This window comes from Stegodyphus dumicola, chromosome 3, assembly GCF_044657685.1.
Source record: "Stegodyphus dumicola isolate Sdum_Otavi_A_Nest chromosome 3, ASM4465768v1".
Lineage (NCBI taxonomy): Eukaryota > Metazoa > Arthropoda > Arachnida > Araneae > Eresidae > Stegodyphus > Stegodyphus dumicola.
The window spans coordinates 229,409,124-229,430,349 of record NC_140770.1 but is presented as its reverse complement, the minus strand read 5'-3'; the positions used below and the strand labels follow the sequence as shown (position 1 = coordinate 229,430,349).

The 21,226-nt window shown below is 33.2% G+C and overlaps 2 protein-coding genes across 5 annotated transcripts in view; both read right to left on the bottom strand.

Moving 5' to 3' along the window:
* Nucleotides 1-6,298: 6,298 nt before the first annotated feature.
* LOC118197760 (uncharacterized protein F54H12.2-like) lies at nucleotides 6,299-7,606 on the bottom strand. Its single transcript, XM_035369302.2, has 2 exons — nucleotides 7,054-7,606; nucleotides 6,299-6,966 (listed from the first exon to the last, which is right to left on the bottom strand). Exons 1-2 carry the CDS (start codon nucleotides 7,604-7,606, stop codon nucleotides 6,299-6,301), a joined length of 1,221 nt encoding a protein of 406 aa, XP_035225193.2.
* Nucleotides 7,607-12,958: 5,352 nt separating this feature from the next.
* Nucleotides 12,959-21,226, bottom strand: part of LOC118197759 (histone-arginine methyltransferase METTL23-like) — a 35,198-nt gene continuing 26,930 nt past the window's right edge. For all 4 annotated transcript variants that reach the window (XM_085813887.1, XM_085813886.1, XM_085813889.1 and 1 more), the window contains 3 exons: nucleotides 19,630-19,873; nucleotides 19,355-19,439; nucleotides 12,959-13,146 (listed from right to left, as the gene is read on the bottom strand). In XM_085813887.1, the coding sequence (XP_085670013.1) occupies nucleotides 12,978-13,146; nucleotides 19,355-19,439; nucleotides 19,630-19,873 (498 nt within the window). In that variant the 3' untranslated portion in view covers nucleotides 12,959-12,977. The remainder of the gene's footprint in view (nucleotides 13,147-19,354; nucleotides 19,440-19,629; nucleotides 19,874-21,226) is intronic.

Here is a 21,226-nt window from a genome sequence, read left to right as displayed (position 1 = left end):
TTCAAGAGAAGAGAAAGATCTCCTTCTCTTACATTTTCCTTTAAAATGTTGAATTTTTCTGCAGGCAGATTTTGTACCAGTTTTTCAAGAGATGTATTCAAAAACTGGAAACTGTCGATGAATTGTAAAGAAACTTTGATCTTATTGTGTTTCTTGCTAAGGGCAAAAGTGATATATTTTTCCATATTCGTAGCGATGACTTCAATTTGATGGTCTTCGATCTTTCCCAGTCCCTGCATTATATGGTGAGCGTCATAATACTTCAAATTATGGAAGACCACCGGTATCTTTTTCTGCAAGCGATATTTCAGATTGCATAAACTGTGTAATGCTCCTCTGTAATGTCCCGTCAAGTGATCGTGATCGCGAACGCGATCCTTATAAAGAGGCTTCTTACACAGATTGCAAATCGTAGCCGTTAAAAAGTCCTGCTCTTGTTGTGGTGTTATAATTAATGGAACGATGTGAGTTAATGTTTCTGCAAGTTCATCTTTTTCACGGATGATATTTTGCAGAAAATTATCTACGGCATCTGATCCTCGATACACGTGAGCAGGTTTTAAACTTTTACCATCGGGACCTATTATGATGTAAGCGTACCCGCAAGCTTCATGCTTCATAATGGGTTGTGTGTATGAGGTAGCATGACTCGGTTCCGACGTATGCACTTTTTTGACGATAGCCTCAAAGTCAGCATATATGATATACGGAATTGGATGTTGGAAATGTTGATTTCTAAATGAAAGAAATTTATCTTCCTCTGAAGGCATTTTAATATGCTGCGGTGAGTGTTCTTTGCAGAACGCTATATGATTTTTTAAATTTCGCTCCTCTGAAAATCTGTGGAGACAGCGATAGCAGTAAAAGGTGCATGTCTTATGACGTGTTAAATCTCCCATTAACCGCGAAAAGTTTCTAATGAGGCAATAATGACTGCCTCCTTCATTAGAAATGTAGAGCAAATTAATACAGTCCTCATTTTCTTGAGGGGATACATAGAGGGGGAACACTTCATCATCTTCATATCCGAAGACGTTAATACGGATATTATTCAGTCTTTCAATGACTGGTATTTTCGTGACTGGAACGGGGCACTGGATCTTGCCTAATTTAATATCTGCTTCATAGGGTATGTAATGACTGACACGTTCAGGGGCATTTTTCCAGTGAATCTTCATTTTATGTGCTAGTAGGCACCATACGAAGCATTTTAAGTCCAAGTTCTGGATATTTAAAATGGCTTTCTTATCAGCCAGCTTTTTGGGAAGGGGGATGTAACTACTCGGGGCGAGCGGATGATATTTTGCCACACATAAATCTAATTGATTTATTTTATCGAGAATCCATCCCGATCCCCGCTGAGTAAATGCTTCGAAGGACTTTAGAATTTTTTGAAATCCCTCTTTCACATGACCTTCCACAGTTTCCTCCATTAATTCAATAGCACATTTAGATCGGAAATGGGGAGCAATAGCATCTAATTCCCCATCCCGTGTTGTGCGTGTTAAATGAACTTTTGCCACGACATACCATTTAATAGTGGATTTGTCGGCTAATTCTTCTTGTAATTTTGATGTAATTTGGGGGCGCATTTCTTCAAAACATAACAAAAAGTCGGACGCATTTTCCTCAGAGGGTGTAAACGTATGTACACTAAATACGTTTAAAGCACCTTCTTTCCTCATTTTTTTCACGGGACGATAGAGCGCATCGACCTTCCTTTTAGTGCAGTGAGCCGTGCGCACATGTTGTAGCAATTCACTCTTTTGAGTGAACACTTGGTCGCAAATATTACAAGAGTGTTCTTTAGAAGGCTTGATATGGGTCAAAGCATGACGTTTCAAGTCAGAATTTCTTGCAAATGCTTTCTGACAAACATCGCTAGTAAAACTTTTTTCTCCGGTATGAGTTTTCATATGTCTGGTTAAACTCTCCTTGCGGGTAAAGAATTTAGAACAGATGGTACAGACCTAGGAAAATTAAAGGGGAACCCTATAAGTATACATCTTTTCAAGGTGTATGTTACATATTATATAAATATGCGTCACGCAAAGTGTAATAAAAATTTCTCATCTACCCCAACTATTTCACATAACGCGCTTAAACATAACAGATATAACTAAACATAGTTTCCTCAAGATTTAAATCCTTTCGCATTTAACTCAAAGATACGGAAAAACATGAAGTGAATAATACCCTGAAAGCGAGCTGTTAAGTGAGAATCTTTACAAATACGGAAACGATCGCTGATAATGATCAGGTAGAAACTCTTCACAAAAGGGTCACGTGTGCAAAGCTGGTTAAAGTCACAAAGCAAGATTGCCAATTGTATCGTTACTTAAAAGATAACAAATAGAATTCTTCTACCCCAAAACAAGAATATATTTTCAATAGAAAGTGTGTATCTAAAATATTTAACTAACTACCGATGTTTTTTCTTTTCTAACATTTAATGTATACATGGATTTACGTTGCATTTCAAGTACCGAGAAACATAGTTATTTCGGAATTTAAGATTCATTCATGTCTTAAGCGTGTAACGGAGAAGGATTATTGTTAACATACTACATTTTCTGATACCGTACCGCTACCTTTCTTAAAACACAACAACTTTGCAAATTATATGCAATACATAAAACTGAGAATATAATATAAAAAATCACGACTATACACGTATATGTAATTAAATATCAATACCTCTTCAAGAAACATTTATCAGCGTTAACTAAGTTCACGTTATAAGTTTAAATTTTCGAATGAGGTACTAAAACTTCAAAACATACAGATACTAAAAATTCACACCGTAAATCATGTAAAACATACCTAACAAACTGAAAAACTTAATCTGTAATAATCCATTTTAAAACTTTTCCCTCACATAAGAGGTCCTGAAAGAATGATCCACCCTAAAATAATTTTTGCAAAATAAAATATTTTATAAAAAAAAAAAAACTTACATGTTCCGGAACCATACTGATTATCAGATCTCCAGCAACATCATTTTCAAAAGTTGACATTTTCAATTTAGAAAATATTAATCAGGAAGACTTGCTCTTTCCGAGATTGTCGAGTGAACTGACTTCTTCCATTTCTGACACAGCGTTTTATAGGGATTAAAGAATGTTCTCCAACATTCCAGATTTGTGTAATCTGAACCAGGACAACAACAACATTATGATAACCCTTTCTTTCGAATACAACTTCAACTTCCATTAACCCTTATCATGATAACGTGAAGTCTACAACGCTTATCAAGGATCTTCCTTCACTTCTGTATGTATTGTCAAACTTGGAATAGCAACAACAACCTTAAGATAATACATTCTTTCGCATATGATTATCAGAGTTTTAGAAATTTTCCATTACTCTATCATGATAAGTGGATGATGCTTTTAAGATTCCCCTTATGCATATATGTAATGTCAAACTTAAGAATAACAACTCTTTCAAATAAGTTTTCAGTGATTATCAGAGTTTTCCATTAACCTATCTTACCCTGATAACGTAATATACATATGACGCCGGACAGACTGTCCTTCCCAAACAAGACAAGACAAGAATGTATTACGATAAGTGTTGATGAATTATATTGGTGAAGATATATTTTTATGTATTAATTTTAAAAATATAAGAGATTCTTTAAGGCAGGAAAAAATTGTTCATTTATTTTGTGATAGGTTTTTTGAATCGAAATGTTATGAAGATTATAAAAATGCATTGATATAAGTACAGCTATTCTATTTAAATTTCTGTGTTTGGTTGATGTTATGACTATTTTTTTTTCCTTATGTTTTTAATAGAAATATATTGAAATTTTGTTTTAATTTTAAAGCAAACGTGTATATCAAATGTCAGTAAATGGATATTGCTGTTAATTTGACATTAACTAATGAAAGAAAATTCCAAGTATATTTTATGTATAATACAGAAATTTATTCTTTGAAAATAAATGTATTGAAAGGTAAAAGCTTCTTGGTGAAATGAATGTTTTTCATAACATTTAAAAACGATGTAAAACAAATATTGATTGTAGAGAGAAGAAAGAGTCTATATATAAAAATAATAATTTTATTCATTTAATAAGGTTCCCATTTTCGTGGAGAACGTATATGTTTTACAGATTTAACATGCAATATTTTTTTTTTCATATTAACATCATGATTCTGTAAATTTTCATTTTTGATATAATCCATTGGCATGTTGATTTCAGTCAAGGCTTTTAAAAATTCGTTTTTAGCAGGAATATTAATCTTTTTCTTTTTGGTTGTAAAAATGATATTGAATAAGTCTATAATATTTGAGTGCTTAATTTTTTCCTTATGATAAAGTACCTCGCCTTTATCATTCCACTTAAGAATATCAGGATGTCGCTTTAAAATAGCTAATGCATTTTGTGCTTTTCTTCTCATTCGTAAAGGTACACTGTCTAAGATAACAGTAGAATAATCAGTTACAGTCATCTGTTTGTCGCCGTCTGTCACAGATGAAGGGGCTTCTTCCTCTTTCACTTTCTTGATCTCAGCTGAATCGTCTAAAGAATTTTGTGAGTCGTCTTTAGGAGGTTTAAAGGGTGAATTGTATTCCTTTAAGTTCAATTTCTTTTGTAAAAGTTCATAATAACGCACTATTTTCTCACGATCGTCAACTGAACTGTTTAAAATATGCATCATGGCTTTATCCAATTCACTTAACTGTTTATCAGAAATGGTATGCTTTGTCATCATCTCTTCTGGAACTAACACATATTTCTTAGTGAACTCCATTGATTAGTCCTGTAAGAACACTGAGAGCAGCAGGAATCAAAACGTTTAGGAAACCTCCTTTTTGTAAAATTAATTTTCGTTTCTTCACAAGAGAAATCTTACGATTTCCTAATTTTCGTAAAGTTGTTTTATGCTTACAGAGAGACTTCTTTTGTTGCTCCGACAATGGAACGTTTCCTTTGAGTATGTTTAAACTACATTCGCATATAGCTTTTATGCAATTGATATTAATTTTCTTTAATAGCTGTTTCCGTAACTTTAACGGACAAATGTTTAACAGCTGTAACTGTCTTAGCTGCTTCTTGACCAGCGTCATTTTATAAAATGATGATGCATTTTATAAAGCTGTTGTTTTTATTATTTTTTAATAATGTTTCATTTGATAAACATACTGTACTTGGTTAGGTAAAATTTGGGTGCGTAAACGTAATTCTTCCGGAGTTTCACTGCGCAGATCAATGAATAAATAAGAAAAAGGTTTCTTGGTTGCATCTTCATATACTTCTTGAAAAAACTTTAAATGACGCGGAAAGAGCTGTTTTCCTAAATGTACGATTTGACTGACATCTCTTCTGTTTTTACACAAAATCAAATAGTGTGCATTTAAAGTCACTTCACGCATTTCTTTTCCCTTGTGAAAAAAGTTTTGTGTGATAAAAATAACGCTTAAATTTAAATGATGACTTCCTTTTGTAAATAAGTTAGTCAGACGTTTATCATTCCCACATTCACTCATCAAATCGTCTATGATGAATAATGTGTTGGAACCTAAATATTCTTGATATTTAATTGGTAAACCTTCGACAAAAGTAACATTCGGTATATCATTATACAGAGGTTGGTAAATTCCATAACACCATACTACTTTATCGGGAATCGTTGAAAACATTTCCTCTTTATACTTTAACAGTTCTCGTACAAAATAGGTTTTCCCACATCCAGTGGGTCCCGAAATCACCATTGTGAAAGGATGTTGTAGCTTTGGAAATTCCATATTAAATGAGACAAGACATATAATGTATAAAGTTTAAATGTATTTATTGATAGAAAGAAGATCTTACATGAAATTTCTTGATTACAAAATTATATACTTTAATATCATTAGATATATGTTGAGGTATGAAAGATAACAATAGAGATCATCATTGATAATAATCATTGAGAGATTGTCCACGACATTTACAATGTAAATAGTATATGCAATATTGACCACATACTGCTGTTACATTAGTTTGGAGAGTCATCGAATTAAAGTCCATCTGTGGAAATCGTTCTGCATACTTGGCTATCGGTCCAGGAAAATAGGATGGGTCATGTCCATAGGAATCGAAAAATTCTAAATGCTGTGGGGATGAAATGTAAAAGGCTAACCAGTGACTACCGGATTCAGATGCACGATCTACATTAGCTATAAAGCAACTTGGATATTTCTTGATCTCGATAGGGAGTCGATCACTTGCAAAAACTCCCAGAAATGCTTTTCGTGTCTTTGCATTCTGAGAGAGTGCTCTGTTTATTTCAAGGCTGTCCATTGCTTAATTAGCAAAATCGCATAGTACATGACGAGATTTTGTTATTTCTATCACGTTTTGAAATTCTGCATAGACTAGCACCGAGAGAGTCACAGAGAGAGCTTTAGCAAATTTAATTTCTACTCGCAAATTACCTTGATGTTGTAAGTTAAAATGAGATCCATCACACATATCTGGAGTTAAATCGAAAGCATATAACACATGTCCTTTCACAAATTCTTCTCGAGATAAATAGATGCCTTTGTCGCGATTAAATCCAGAAAATAAACTGTGGTAAGCACGCACATAATGATTAGATTCGAAATCAAGGTCCATTGGTTTACATGGAACGGGTTGTTCATCTACATAAATCGATATAAAGTTGACATGATGATGGGCAAACAGAAAGGGATTCATTGAATATTGTCCATTCATTGCAGCATTTTCTACACAAGTAATAATGACTCGCTTGGGCATCAATCCTAAAAATACATTATCTTGCATAAAAGACCAACTTCCCTTAGATACTGAATATGTTTTGCATAATACTCGATCTATAGGGTATTTAGCAGAACTTTTTTCCAACGCTTTAACATGTCCGAGAGAGACTCCAGGGTTTACTTTTACTTTTCTGATAAACAAAGAAGCATGATCCAAGATCACTTTATAATCGGCATCTTTCTCAGTAGAAACTAGACAGAAAGCAGATTTACTACGCACCATTTTAATTTTCACATCAACTAAATTTAACATGAGTCGATTTTGTTGAAAAATGTCACAATGTAATTGTCCTATCAAATCCACACTTTGACTGTTTTTTATAAGTTCACCGCGAGCTTTTAGTCCAGCATCCGCATCTTGAGCTAAGACATCTATTTTATTAGGTGAAGTGTCTTGGAAAAATCCTTCGCAGGTGAGTAAACTTTTCTTTGCATCTTCCCCATAATTCAATAATGTTTCGATGAAGGCTCTATAGGGATAGGTATTTGTCGCAGATGAAATGTTTCTTTCATTTAAACTTGCATCTACTTGCGAAAAGAGAGAATGTAAAAATAAATTTACAGGGGCAACCGGTTCTTTGTCTGTTAGATTGGATCCGTCTGCCTTAACTACTTTAACTTTCACGTGTATATAAGAAGCAGCTAGATCAATATAGTCTTCACCACTGCCAGAAATATTAAATTCGATAGGTCCTCCATCTCGTATATTTGCGAGAGGGTGATATTCCACAAACTGTCCTTTTTCTATAGCTGTTTGCGTAGGAGGAATGGTAAATAAATCTAATTCAGATTTGACGCAAATGGGAGAGTCTCGATGTATATACGAAGTCATACTTTTTTTTTTAAGAGAAAATATCCTGTGCTTTCACCTTCTTTGATCGGTGAGAAATGGTACGCTTTTTCCTACGTTTCTGCTTTTTATTGACTCGTCCAGAACCAATCATGTTCTTCACTTTAGTAGCAGCTTTATCCGTTAATATATTTCCGGCTTCTTTCAGTCGACGCTTTGCAGCCTCTTTTACATCTTGTCCTTGTGATACATCATTTAACAAATTCAGTCCACTATGCCATACTTGTTTTCCAATTGCTTTGGCTCCTGATTTAATAAGAGGTACGGCAGCGCGAAAGAAGGATCTGAATAGACCCCCTAATCCGTATCCTCTCTGATAAAGATTACCTTGATAATAATTCAATCCATGTCCTGTTTGTTGTACATAATAATCTTCAAAAGATTTTTGACAACACTGATAAGGTACATACATTATGACAAGTATTTTTGACGGAAATGAAGTTTCACGTATGACCTTCCTCGTTCAAATGGCGTAAATGCTCCCATATGCGTTCTTATATCGATTTCCAAAGTGTCTATCATTTTCCGATTCACAGGTAAATAATGAGGTCTATCAAATAGTGCACTCACCACTTCTCCATCGCTACCAGTTACTCTTACAATTCGAAGTAGAGCAGCTAAAACATCTCCTACGATTTGAGGTTCTACAATATCCGTATATATCATTAATACACGATAATGTGCACAGGGGTCGGCTGCAAAAGGACTTTCTACAACAGTTTCGGCACTATCATCTGTAGATGTAATTTCCATAGGTTCAAAACCTAACATTTGTGCTAACCCATCATGTAAAATCACTTTAGCGTTATTTTTCACTTTGATTTTCACTCGTTTTGTTACTGGGTTATAATTAAAAATTATTTTATTTTGATGTTCTTTAATATAAATAGCTTTTAAAATATCAGGTACTGTTTCATAACATCCTGGAGGTAATCTACGACCTAACATTTCACCATCTTTCTCTAAAACAAATCCAATTAAGTTATTGTCTGCATTCACATTGTACCATGTGTGCGGATATAGCAATTCAACCAAACCAACTTCCCACATACCTTTTAATTCAATGGGAACAGGTAAACGTGTTATAAAATGTGAAATTTTATTTTCGGGGAAATAATTCATAGAGCTATCGCTCGGAAGTGTTACGTAGAAACTCATTTTCACAAATGATTCGGATACAATATTTTCTCACACTTTATATCGAGAGTAAATTAGAAGCTGGAATCCATTGATTGAATTTGTCGGGATAACCGCGATATTTTACAAAGTATTCTGTCTGTTTCTTACGCATATGTTTCTTTAAAATTTTTTCAATGCGATATTCCTCTTTCAATCTCACTTTCTGCAACTCTTGTGCATAAAATTCCTTTTACTGAGTCTCCAAGTAAATCTTTAATTCTATACACGGCTGGATGTCTTTTAACACACTCTGTCACCACAAATAGTTCTTCCGTCCAATTGATTTCATAACCTTTTTCGAAAGTAAGCTTTAGTTTGGAAACACGTACCACATCTCCTACAGCGAATATACATTTAGAAACGTTAGAAGGATGATCTTCATACAAGGTAAACCATACATCACTCTCATTTTCTGAATTGACTTCTATGGGAGCTCGCTTTATACTTGAATGAAAAGTAGCATTATAACTTTCTATTAATTTGTCCAAGACATCTACATATTTATATGTATTTCGAGTCGTAAAGTATTTCCACATTTTTGTTTTCAAAGTGCGATTAAACCTTTCCACCACGGATGCTTTAGTAGTATTGAATGTATTGAAAAGTTTAACTTGATTTCTTTTTAAAAATTTTATAAACACTTTATTTTTAAATTCGGTGCCCTGATCCGTTTGAAGTAATTTTGGTTTACGTTGGCTCATTATTTTTTGAAACGCTTTCACAATATCTTCTCCTCTCTTTTGTTTCAGAGAAATAGCCCATGCATATTTGGATAATATGTCAATACAGGTTAATATATATCGATAACCATCATTATGATCACGTAAATGTGAAACATCCACTAAATCAGCTTGCCATTGTTGATCTATAGAATACACGATTACTCTATTCGTTGGAAATTTTCGGCGAATCGGCTTGTGAAGCGTGTACGCATCTATTCCCTCTAACCATGTTTGAATCTCTTTCCTGGAAACTTTACCTCCTACAGCACGATGTAAAGCTTCAACACCACCAAAACTTGCAACATGAGCCGGATCCTGATACGATAAATTCATATTCATAACCTATTGAATTATTCTTCATATGGATAATGATAAATTCCCACTGTCGTTAAGACGTAGCGTAAAATCAATAGGAATTTTATGAAATTCTGTAAAAATATAGATGGATGATAAAATAACACATAAAACAGTGTATAAACACACCGCAACGGTGGCTTCTCCTGGGGCAGGCATAATTGCAATTGATGAGCTGATTCAAATTCCATTTTCTTATATAGGCTTTTTTTTACCTAAATCTAAATGTATCTCGTCAGCTTAATGGTTAAAATCTTCAAACTACTGAGCTGGTGAGATATTTTGTTTGAGAGTTCAATTCTATATTTTGAATCATAAAACATTTAAAAAAAGAAATTTCTAAAATAAATTAGTTTCTTTTTTCGTCCGTAGAGGACGCCATGAGCAATTCCTAAACAGATTATTTTCATTTTTCATCCCTAGAGGTCCCCATGACCCCGTTGCCAATTAAAAAAAAACTAACTTTAAATGAAAAGCAGGAGGTCTACAACTCAATCAGCAATCAAAAAACAACTCAACTCCACTCGAAACCACGCCTCCTAGTGTGATGACGTTGCCTTTGGCCCCGCCCTCTGTGTGACGTCATTGGCCACGCCCACACCGCGTGTGGGTGAACCCCCATTTTCTATCTACTGAGGTTATTCAGTAACGAGTCCAATTTAACTATGTCTGAATAAATGTTTGTCTTTTACAATCGTTTTATGAGTGATTAATTTAAATACAAAAGAAAGCCAACAATAAGAAGAAGGATAAAATTCGAAAATACAAGAATAAATCGCAGCTCTGTGATGTGCTTCCATTGCCAAACGTTTAGCCATAGACAATTATTTTTTAACAACTAGCCTAAATGTTTGAAGTGCGGGAAAAATCATTCGACATACACTTAGGATATCCCAAGAGAGGAAAAAACCAACTTGTGTTCATTGTAAACAAAGTCACGTTGCCAGACCAAGGAATTGCGAATTTTATCCTAAATTACGCACAAAATCTGCAGAAGTTAAGCCATTTCCAGAACGAGCTAAAGAAACTGTTAAAAATGCTTGCTCCAATCCCAGTAAGCGAAGCCATTCCTGTGACTTTTATTGCAACCATTCTTATAAAATTTGCAGGACTCATCAGCAAATTTCTTAATTTTGCTGCTCAATTTAAAAAGTTGAACCCGCAAGAAGGAAAGCAAAAACTCTTGTGGACATGTTTGACGGACTTGAAATTTAAACTTTTATATTCTAACGTATGATGTTCTCATGTAATTTTATTTCATGATTGTTTTACTTTCAATGCCAGTAAGGCACAATTACTTCAAACGAGTCGGAACACAGCTAGCGAGTGAACTAGCTAAAAACTAAACTCAGTGGTGCAACAGCCCTAGTGGGCCACGGCCTGTAGTGAACCGAAATCTGCTTTTTTGACCCTGGGCCCCGGGGTACATCAGCAAATGCCCTGGGCAAGTGTTCAGCTTGTTGAAGGACCCCCGGTGTTTATTCCTCAAGCGAACTTGATACTTATTTTATTGATCTACTCAAGGAATCAAAGGCTGAGTCAACCTTGCCCAGCCGGGAGATCGAATTCCGGACCTGTGGTGCAGCAGCGCAACGCACTAACCACTTCGCCATCCGGTGGTCATTTCATGTCACCTATAGAATCTTTTTTGCGCCTAACTTTTGCAAGTGATGGGAAAGGCTGCTGATCTAAGCGAATCTGATAGTGGATAGATTGTAATGGTTTGAAGACTCGGAACGAGTATCTCCGAAACTGGGCGAATGGTAGGTTGTTCACAACCTGCCGTTGGTAGTATTTATGCAAAGTGGATAAATCATTGTGAAACCAGCAGGGTAAGGGGAAACACAACATAGACAACCGTACCACCATTTAGGCATATCGGTTGATTGTCCATGATGTGGAGCTATCCTCTACCGGCTATCCCAAAAAGACCGACCCCAACAAGCGTTTTCCAAGACAGACTATCACTTAATCTGAATTTTCACTGAAAATAAGTTTCCTTCTTTCGCTACTTTATCAGTTCAAAAATATGAAAACTTTTGAAAGATTTCGAAACTTATATGAATGAAGATAAGACCATGCTTTTTGCACTTCAGAAAAATGTTCTTTTACACATTTTATTCAAATTTTTCCAATCACCACCAAAAGAACAGACTTTCTTTTTTAAAAATTGTATTAAATATATGGAGCCATAAATCGTTTTAAAGTTACATTTCAGCATCTAAAGATATAAATAGACACAAAATGAATTTTTCACTTTTCATTTTACCCTTTTTAACACCTTATTTCTCACACCTTTGCTCTTATTAAGTAAGAATAACCCCTTCGCATTTAGCAATAAGATTACACTTCTGCCCGCTTAAATATAAGCAAAATAATTACTTAATTAATTAAAATAAAAACCTTTACCACTACTGATGAATAAATTTCTTTTTAAATTCAGAATGGGGGAATATATTCTTTTCAATTAATTAATTGAAAAATTGTTAACAACAGGTTGAAGCAGAATTTTGCCGATTGTTTACAACATTTGCCAACTATTATTTACTCTCTGTGCTCTCACCTATATTTTCGAACTTTAAAACTTCTCTCAAGCTCTTATATGTTAGTGTTCATTTGATGACACTATTACTATAAAAAAAGGTGAACCCAATTTATCCTTAAATACATCATACAACATTCCTCTGTCCTCCTTCAATGATTATTTTCGTTTCAGTATCACTTCAGTTGTGACTGATTTGCTTTTTAACAATTTTTTAATGGGGAGGGAGAACTAAGATTCTAATTTTTTTCATTCTGAAAATTTTAGTTTCGGCAAAACTATATTAATTTATTAATGTTCGATATTTTTCACTTTACTCAAATCCACTTTTAAAAACCTTCAAAGCATTAATTTTTAACATCATGAATAAAGGTAATGTCACCATTTCTGCCAAATAAAAATTTGTCTTAAAAAAAAAAAAAAAACTGCCAGTCAGCGAATTTTTGGAACAAACCTTCTAAAATGCCAATAATATTCCCTAACATAATTTCCAGAGTGTTAAGTGTTTGGTAAACAACAAATTTATAAAACAACACAGAAGCGTGAAAATACAGTTTTATTCTTTATTTACTGTAGAATGAGAAAATATGAACAACCTTATTGTCTTCAGACCGGGCAAATCGGATCCAGCAACATTAAATTTATCAGCTCCAAAATTTTCCAGTGGCACTTCTTTACATAACAAATCCCACTTTTGCAACAAATATTTTATGTTCCAGTCAGAGCTAAAATAAACAGGTAATTTTACATGAAGATGTTAATATTAAAAAGATATTATGAAAATAGCATAAAAATTCAAAATTAAACACACACACAGAGCTTAATTTCTAAGATTAGAAGTCCCGGTGCCCTATGGAAGACCGTCAGCAAAGAGAAACAAGAGTAAATAAATAAATAAAATGACTATTACACTCATTAATAATTTTTAAGTTAAATAGTTAATTATTATCAAATTAATTAATAGCTATTTAATTAATGTTTATAAATTGTTATTCAGTCAATAATTATTATATAATTAATTGATAATTATTAGATAATTAATTATTATTTATTGAAATAATTATATTGAAGTAATTAAATAATTAAAATTAAATAAACTATAAAGAGATAAATTGAAATTAAATACACGATTTTTAATATAATTTATTCACAAATTTTTCTTTCTGCGAAGATAACTAACTTTAAGCGTCGATGAGAATACACTAGATACGATGGCATTGGCGAGATATTTACGCATTCCTAAACAGACTCCCCCAAATTTATCACCCTTCTTAAAGGGAAAGGTTTCCGCATGTGAGTGAGGGGACTTTACTTCAACTTTTTACGTTCTCATGAGTTCGTATTTCTAGTAAAATAGAGTACTGCAAGGTCTGCTTATTGTTAAACTAAAACATTAGGAATTCTAAATTTTTTTCCCTTTTGGTTCAGTTTTATAAAAAGAAGTACCAGAGCTCATCTTATTTAGGGCTCCAGTGCGCTCCAACTAGAATTGTAATTTATCTTAAAAATTGAGAAGTACCAGAGCCAGGCTCTGGTGAGCTCCAGCGCAATTTAAGCATTGCATACACATCTATAATTTACTGCATGGAATTTAATCAGAGATACATATTTCTAAGTCTTTAGTACAGTAATAGAAGACTGTTAAAAATGAACATTAGATAAACATTAAACACAGTGTTATACATTTTCTTTCCAAGAAAGAAATCCTTGAAGCATTTTAAATGATACATGGCTTGGATAAGAATGCAGATCCTTGACTTATATAAGTATAATACAAGTAAAACTCTAAAACTCTGGTTGAAATCAGTTCTTAAAAACCATTTCCACCCCCAAAATTACTGGTATAATAGAGACGTTGCCTACATAAAAGTTCTTAAAGTAGTTTTGATTTTTAAAATATACACTTTAAGTAATATTTGTTGAGTCAGATTTGCTAGACTAGCTGTGCATTTAGCAAGTCAAAGTTAATAGATTGAGCAATTAGGCAATTGCTACAGTCAAGCAACTAGAAACCAAATTAGAAAAACAAAGATAAACTGATGATAAAAATGTTTTAAAATAAGAATGTATTTTTGATTTAGTAGTTAGTATGTAAATATATACGGTTTTCCACAGTATTTCAAAATGCAAGGGAACAGATCTTGCAATACCACAAAAAAGTTCAATTTTATTCAATATTTTAATAACTTATCTCTTGCATTCTATAAATCCAGATGTATGGATAGATTTAGTTTTGTTTGCAGATGATCCTATTTCATAGAGTAATAAAAAAAATCAGTATAGCCTATGTACGATTTAAATGTATCTTGAAAAATTAGACCTTACTAATAGAATAACAATATGATGGGCAATGTGGATAAAATCATCAATCAGTTTTTATTTTTGCTTCCCAGCAGTTTTCAGAGTGAACTTTATACAGGTTTCTACAATTATACAACTTTTAAACAATTCACACACATATAGATCATGTATTTGATAGCCACTTATTTATGTAACTGAAGTAGTCATATAGAATAAAGGTGGTGACAAAAGCTGAAACAAAGTGTTCATATTCTTAAATGCTTCAATGGATATAAAACAAAACCAAAAAAAACTTTAAATTTCTGCTTACAAAACTTATATTCAGCAAGCTCTGAATTAATATAACAAAATTATAGTTTCTGCATCCAGCATCATACTTCATTATGACAAGACCTCTCAAAATCATGTTTTCCTACCATCACAGCAACTATTAATGCTATTTCTGCCCTGACTATATAATTATTGGCTAAACTTATGACAAATAATTCATAGAAATATTTTTATCCTTTACTGATTGCACAATGACTCCTAACGTAAATCAGAGACCTGGCAGTGGCCAAGTCATTAGGACCAATGAATACAGGATTTTGAATCAGATTTAGCACAAACAGGCTGGCTGCATGGTTGATTTCCATGGCTTTTCCCAAAAATTACATGAATATGAAACAATTTCCCTTAAAAAGTCCACCAAGAAGCTACATTAAGCAGCCCATTCCACCTCTCTTCCCTTAAGCAGATAGCCCTCCTGGGATTTGCCATACACAAATAATATAATTTAATGCAAATCAGAATTTTAAAAAAAATAATTCATTTAATCTTTGAGAGATCTGTGTCTGATTATAACACAATAAACAGTATGCTGCTGTTTTCTCCATTTTTAGATCTACAAATATTACAGCTCTTACAATTTGATGCAAAATTGCAGGCTAAGTGAAGGTGAAAAAAAATTATAAGTCTTTGGATAAAAAATAAGCTATTGATATTTAAACTATCTATTACCGATTTCCTTGGATGCACGGCTTTATGCTTATTCAGACGGCTCTTTGTTGGCCGAGAAACAACAGACTGTTGCTGTAGTAATATGACAACTTTTGAATTTATTTACCATTGGGAATTTACAAAACAAAATTTGATAGTAACCTTTTGAGACACAGTATATAAAATAATTTAAAATGTGGTAGAATTTTGCATAATTTGTAACTTATGGACCCTAAGAACACAAAATTGAGACTTAAAAAATACCTAGATGGAAATCCTGAATTTTGAGAGCCAGTATATGTTTTATATCAGTGCCCCTCTAAGACATTTTTTTCAGGTAGCTGCTAATTGTTAATCTTTGTTTTTGAAATTAATTTTGTGTACTTTTGACGTGCCTCTGTAGAGATGGGTGCTTGAATATAGTTATGTTAAAAATTTGCTAGAGATTTAAAGTTTTAAAAATAAAATTTGTGTTTATGCACTTTGATGATGCAACCCAGCTGAACATACTTATGTAAAATATTCGTAAAATGCTTTTGAACTTGATTTAAATTCAATATTATTATTTTATGACAAAATTTAGCAAATATAATACTGCATGCATTAACCGTATCATGCTGTAACTGAACTAGTATAATGTTACAAGGAGATGTAAATCAACTGAAAAATAAAAAAAAATCTAAAAATGAAACACTACGACTCAGCTGAGAAAGTATGTTGCTTTTTTGAAGTTATTATATTTTATGCTTTAGATAATACATAAAAAAGACCATGCTTTATGCTATGATACCAAAAACACCTCCCTCCCCACACACACACTTTAGATTATCCAGGACCATAACGGCCCCCCCCCCTTTTTTTTTTTTTTTTTTTTTTTTGTAAATATAGGTTGTAATATATCTTTTTGTTCAGGAAGAAACGTTCATTCATTAAATGATCATTCATTCATTAAACGATTTTATTATTTGATACACCTTAAAGCTCTTATTTCGATTTTCAACATCTTTGACATTCGAAGGACCCCTTTTCAACTTTTGGATGAATTTTAGTTTGCATCTAAAGCGGGCCTTAGAAATATTTTCCCTCTTTTCACCAACTGATAAAATTTATTTCGAAAACAATCTATTTGAATCCTAAACCCAGAGGAAAAATTCCTCTTGTGTTCCCTTATCTTTCACGTGAAATTAACAAAGACGATACCCTAAAGAATAAAGGCATGCTTTCAAATCGGAAGTTTTTATTATTATTATTATTATTACACTAAGTGATGGACCTAAAGTGCATTTCCATTTCCCAATACTTTTAAATGAGCTTTCTCGGAATGATAAATTGGTTATCAATCACCTCTTCTCATTTTCGTTGCATTCTAGGGTTTTGGAAAACACGAAGCAACAGGTGTCTTTTGGGGCTAGCATGCTACATTTAACCCCTACAATTGTGCTTGACATCAGAGAACAATTTTAAAATCGCTGATTCTTTCTCCTGGGAAAGGGTGAAGCGCTGAAATTAAAATTTTAGCTAAACGGAGACAAATGAAACTCGAGTGGAGTAAACAAAGAATAAAAAGAAACTCATATACTTGTATTCAGTCCTAGCACAAGGTCAGTAAACTCCCCATCCCTGATGCTTTTTGGAATATCTGATGACTTAAATAATCTTTCCGTCAACAAACTTATAAGGTATTTCTCCCACCTTCTTCGTATGCCTCCGTGGTGTAATGGTCAGCACACTCAGCACACATTTGAGATGTTCAAGTCCCAGCGAGGGCATTGCTCCTTTTTCGCATGTCCTGCTTTGAAAAAAGCTAATGTTTCTACAGTGATGCCCGAACAAAAAAAGGTGGTGGATAATGATTCGCCACCACTGGGATTTGGCGATTGGGTCCCCTAATTCCCAGTCGCCCTTTAAAAGGGGGAGTATATACGTTATTTCTTTCACCTTCTTAGCATGCCTTCGTGGTGTTTAGTTTTGCTTCTTCAAAGCTAAAGCAATTTTATCTACATAACACCTTAAAATTTAGTAGCACCATTGACAAGACTTTAATTATAAGTTGTAACTGACCAACCTTTTAGAATATTTTAAAGCAATCATGAAATAAAAACAAAATTAGGATTGTTATTCTAACTACAGGATAGAAAAATGTACAATATACCAGTATTATTCTTTCCAAAATGGATTACATTCATAGGTTAGATTAAGTTATTTCATTACGGCAAAGCCTCGAGGGCTATCTGCCTAAGGAGAGGGATGCCTTCGTGGAGGACTTTCTAAGGGAAACTGGCTCATATACACATTACACATGGGGAAAATCACGAAAACACCCATGCAGTCAGCCCGTTTGCAGGATTCGAACCTTGGACCGAACTACCAGTGTTCAGCGACTTTACCACTCGGCCGATGGTGGCATTACATTTATAGGACCAATACTGTATAGAATGGACAACACATAAAATTGATACTGCATGAGACCAACACAGCATAAAATCAACATGACAAAGAAATAATCGTAAGATTGATATCTGCATGTGATCAACATTATCAAATACAGGTAGAAATTTTCATAACATAAAATGAGTAAGAAGACTAATGTACGCTTGTCACCTTCACAGAGTTACCACAGGCATATGAGTGATATTGTGTAGGGCCATCCGGGTCAGCACAGACATGGTATAGGAATGACACTGGTATGCAATATAATGTACCCAAGGATTAAATAATCAACAGCACATAATCAAGAGGGTACAAATTTGATAATATTACTAATTTTAAGGACCAACAAAACTACAGAGCTGAACCTGGTTTTTGAACTGCCTTATCAATCTTGCACATGCAGAGAATATTGCTTCTATGCCTTTTCAATAAATCCGGCAAATAAATCAGGCAAAGTGGTTGGCTGCATGGAAATTTTCATGGTTTTCTCCATATGTAATGTGGAAACAAGCCTGTTTTCCTTAAAAAGTCCTCCACAGGGCACCCTCCCTTTGGTGGATCCCACTGGGTATGTCACCTTAATCAATAATTATAGACGACATATACATACTGCAACAAATATAAAATGTGTTACTTAGTTTCGAAAAGCATTACAACACATGTTTAAATTACATGATGTCATAAAATGCTTGTTAATTTTAAACTGCATATTCCATTGCCAGCAATATGTTAAACTAATAAATATACACTTTTTACTGCTTATAAATCTTCTAAGTTCCTTTTAGGCATTCTACACTATGCTAAAAACATAGATTCACATTCTCAAAGGTAGATGTAAATAAATTATTATATTAAAGTCATAACTCAATTTTCACAAAATAAGACATGGGATAAATCAATAAATTTATTTTTGTAAGCAAAAATTTTCTAAATTTAAAATTATAGCATAATGTTGAAAACACTAGATGAGATATAAAATAATTCAGCACACTGGTAAATAAAATATGTTAATGATCTGATAAATAATTTATTTTTAAATACTTAGTAAACAATGAACTGTAAATCATTTCAAACGATGAGTCAATGATTAAAGTTTATTTTCATACAAAACAATATAAACATATGTAATAATATATGGTGATATTATACTATACAGTAACATTATATTACACTATACAACTATATTTATATTTATCATGTTTATCTTGTATTCAGTAATCTTACCATCTATGTTCATATGCACACCAAAATTCGGCATCAGGATTTTGCTTCAGAATATAAGAAACAGTTACAAGAAGATCTTCAAAATCTATTTAAGAAACAAACCAAATCACATATTCATTTGCCAAGAGTGGCAAAATATAGCTTTAATAAAATTTTGAAACACTGGAACAGACCAATTTTAAAAACCATCAAATAATGAAATAATTAATTACCATTATAAATGTCACATTAATCATTTAAAAAGTAACTTTGAAAATCATATTAAAGTTTCTTACCATGAGGATCATAAAATACATCAGATCCAATAATAATATCTATCGAACTGAAATTTATTATGGTTGGAGAAAAATTTCCCCAGTCCAGGCTCATGATTTCAAAGCTTTCTTGATTTATATCATTCAATATCATATTCTGTTTTGCAATTTGAAACACAGAATCGTACTTATCTGCATCTGTAATAATCACATGAGCACAACATTTGGCAGCTACAACGGAAGCTAAACCTGTACCAGCACCAAGCTAAAATATTTAAAAGAATATGTATCTTTATTAAATTCAAAATATACTATTACATAATTATTTTCTAACTATTCAAATGTTTTAAATTAAAATGCTCATAAATTACTTTTTTAGGTACTCTCTGATTATACGTTCAACCCTTCTGAAAAGTTGCCAAGTGACTAATTTTAACTCAACCTTGTATGTGAAAAACAGTAACCATTTTTAAAAAAATGGCAATGCACAGAAAATTACATAAAACACAAATATTTACACTATTTATAAGTCATATACAAATTAACCACATAACAAATTTCAATTACATAAATTAAAGCTCAGAATGAATTTTGGTCTCCTTTTCATTAAGTTATACGCGGGTAAAATACTTTTTCACTGCAAATCTCAGATGTATTTCTGTTTTGCATATGACAGTCTGAAGATACATCTTTTCAGACTTCTCATCCTTAGGAAGATCTGAAACAGTTTGTTCACCACTCTGCAATTTATTCGCATCACGTGTACAGTTAACCTCCGTATTTTTAGCGATTGGTACTTCCTTGGTACATTTTAGTCTGCTTCCTGGGAACCAGCTCCAAATTTTGCATTAGAGTTTGAATGGAATTTGATTCTTTACGAACAGAAGTATCTTGGTTTAGAATTAAATATGCGTCTTTACAACTTGTATTATGAGAGACACAGTTTACGAAGTCGGTGTATTTTCTTTCCATACTGGAACACTCTGCTTAAGCTGTACATCAGTTTCTCTCAGCTCTGCACCACATGCATTTTCAGATGATTCAGTACTTGCTGACTGCAACTTCGTAACTCCACAATCAGTTTTTACCAATTTAACAGTCTCGTTTTCACTTTTTCCCACTTTCACTTGAGAATCAAAAGCTTCTTTCCTTTTATTTCTTCATGTTTTCGTTCTTTTTCTTTAATCCCATTAGATGTTTCATCCATCATTTCTTGATCTTTCTCAGACACTTCACCAGCTGCTTCCTTCATTTCTTCATTCTTTGATCCTACAGATGCCACTACTCTCATTTTGACATCTTCTAATTTTGATCCAATTTCTTCTTTAACCTGTTTAGGACCAGCATTGTGTATACGCAACGTACTGATTCCACTCTTAGCAGTCCAGCATCGCGTATATGCGAAGAGCTCCGATCAAACTCTACAGCCCAGCGTCGCATATATGCGACGCTGGGCTAACGTAACTTGAGAACGGAATGTTTTACTTGAATTTTTAAATGCCAGTAGACAGTGCTAAATGGTAACAGTTTTAACATCAGTTAACTCACTCATGTGACTTTTGATCTTCATGTACAAGCATCAGTTTCTGTTTTATGCTTCTGGTTTGATAGATTTATT

Excerpts from the sequence above, each read along its gene's own strand:
- LOC118197760 (XM_035369302.2), bottom strand. The coding sequence starts at position 7,606 with ATGACTTCGTATATACATCGAGACTCTCCCATTTGCGTCAAATCTGAA. Across the intron at positions 6,967-7,053 it reads TTTGATAGGACAATTACATT|TTTCTACTGAGAAAGATGCC; the intron begins GTGACATTTTTC and ends CTTTCTGTCTAG.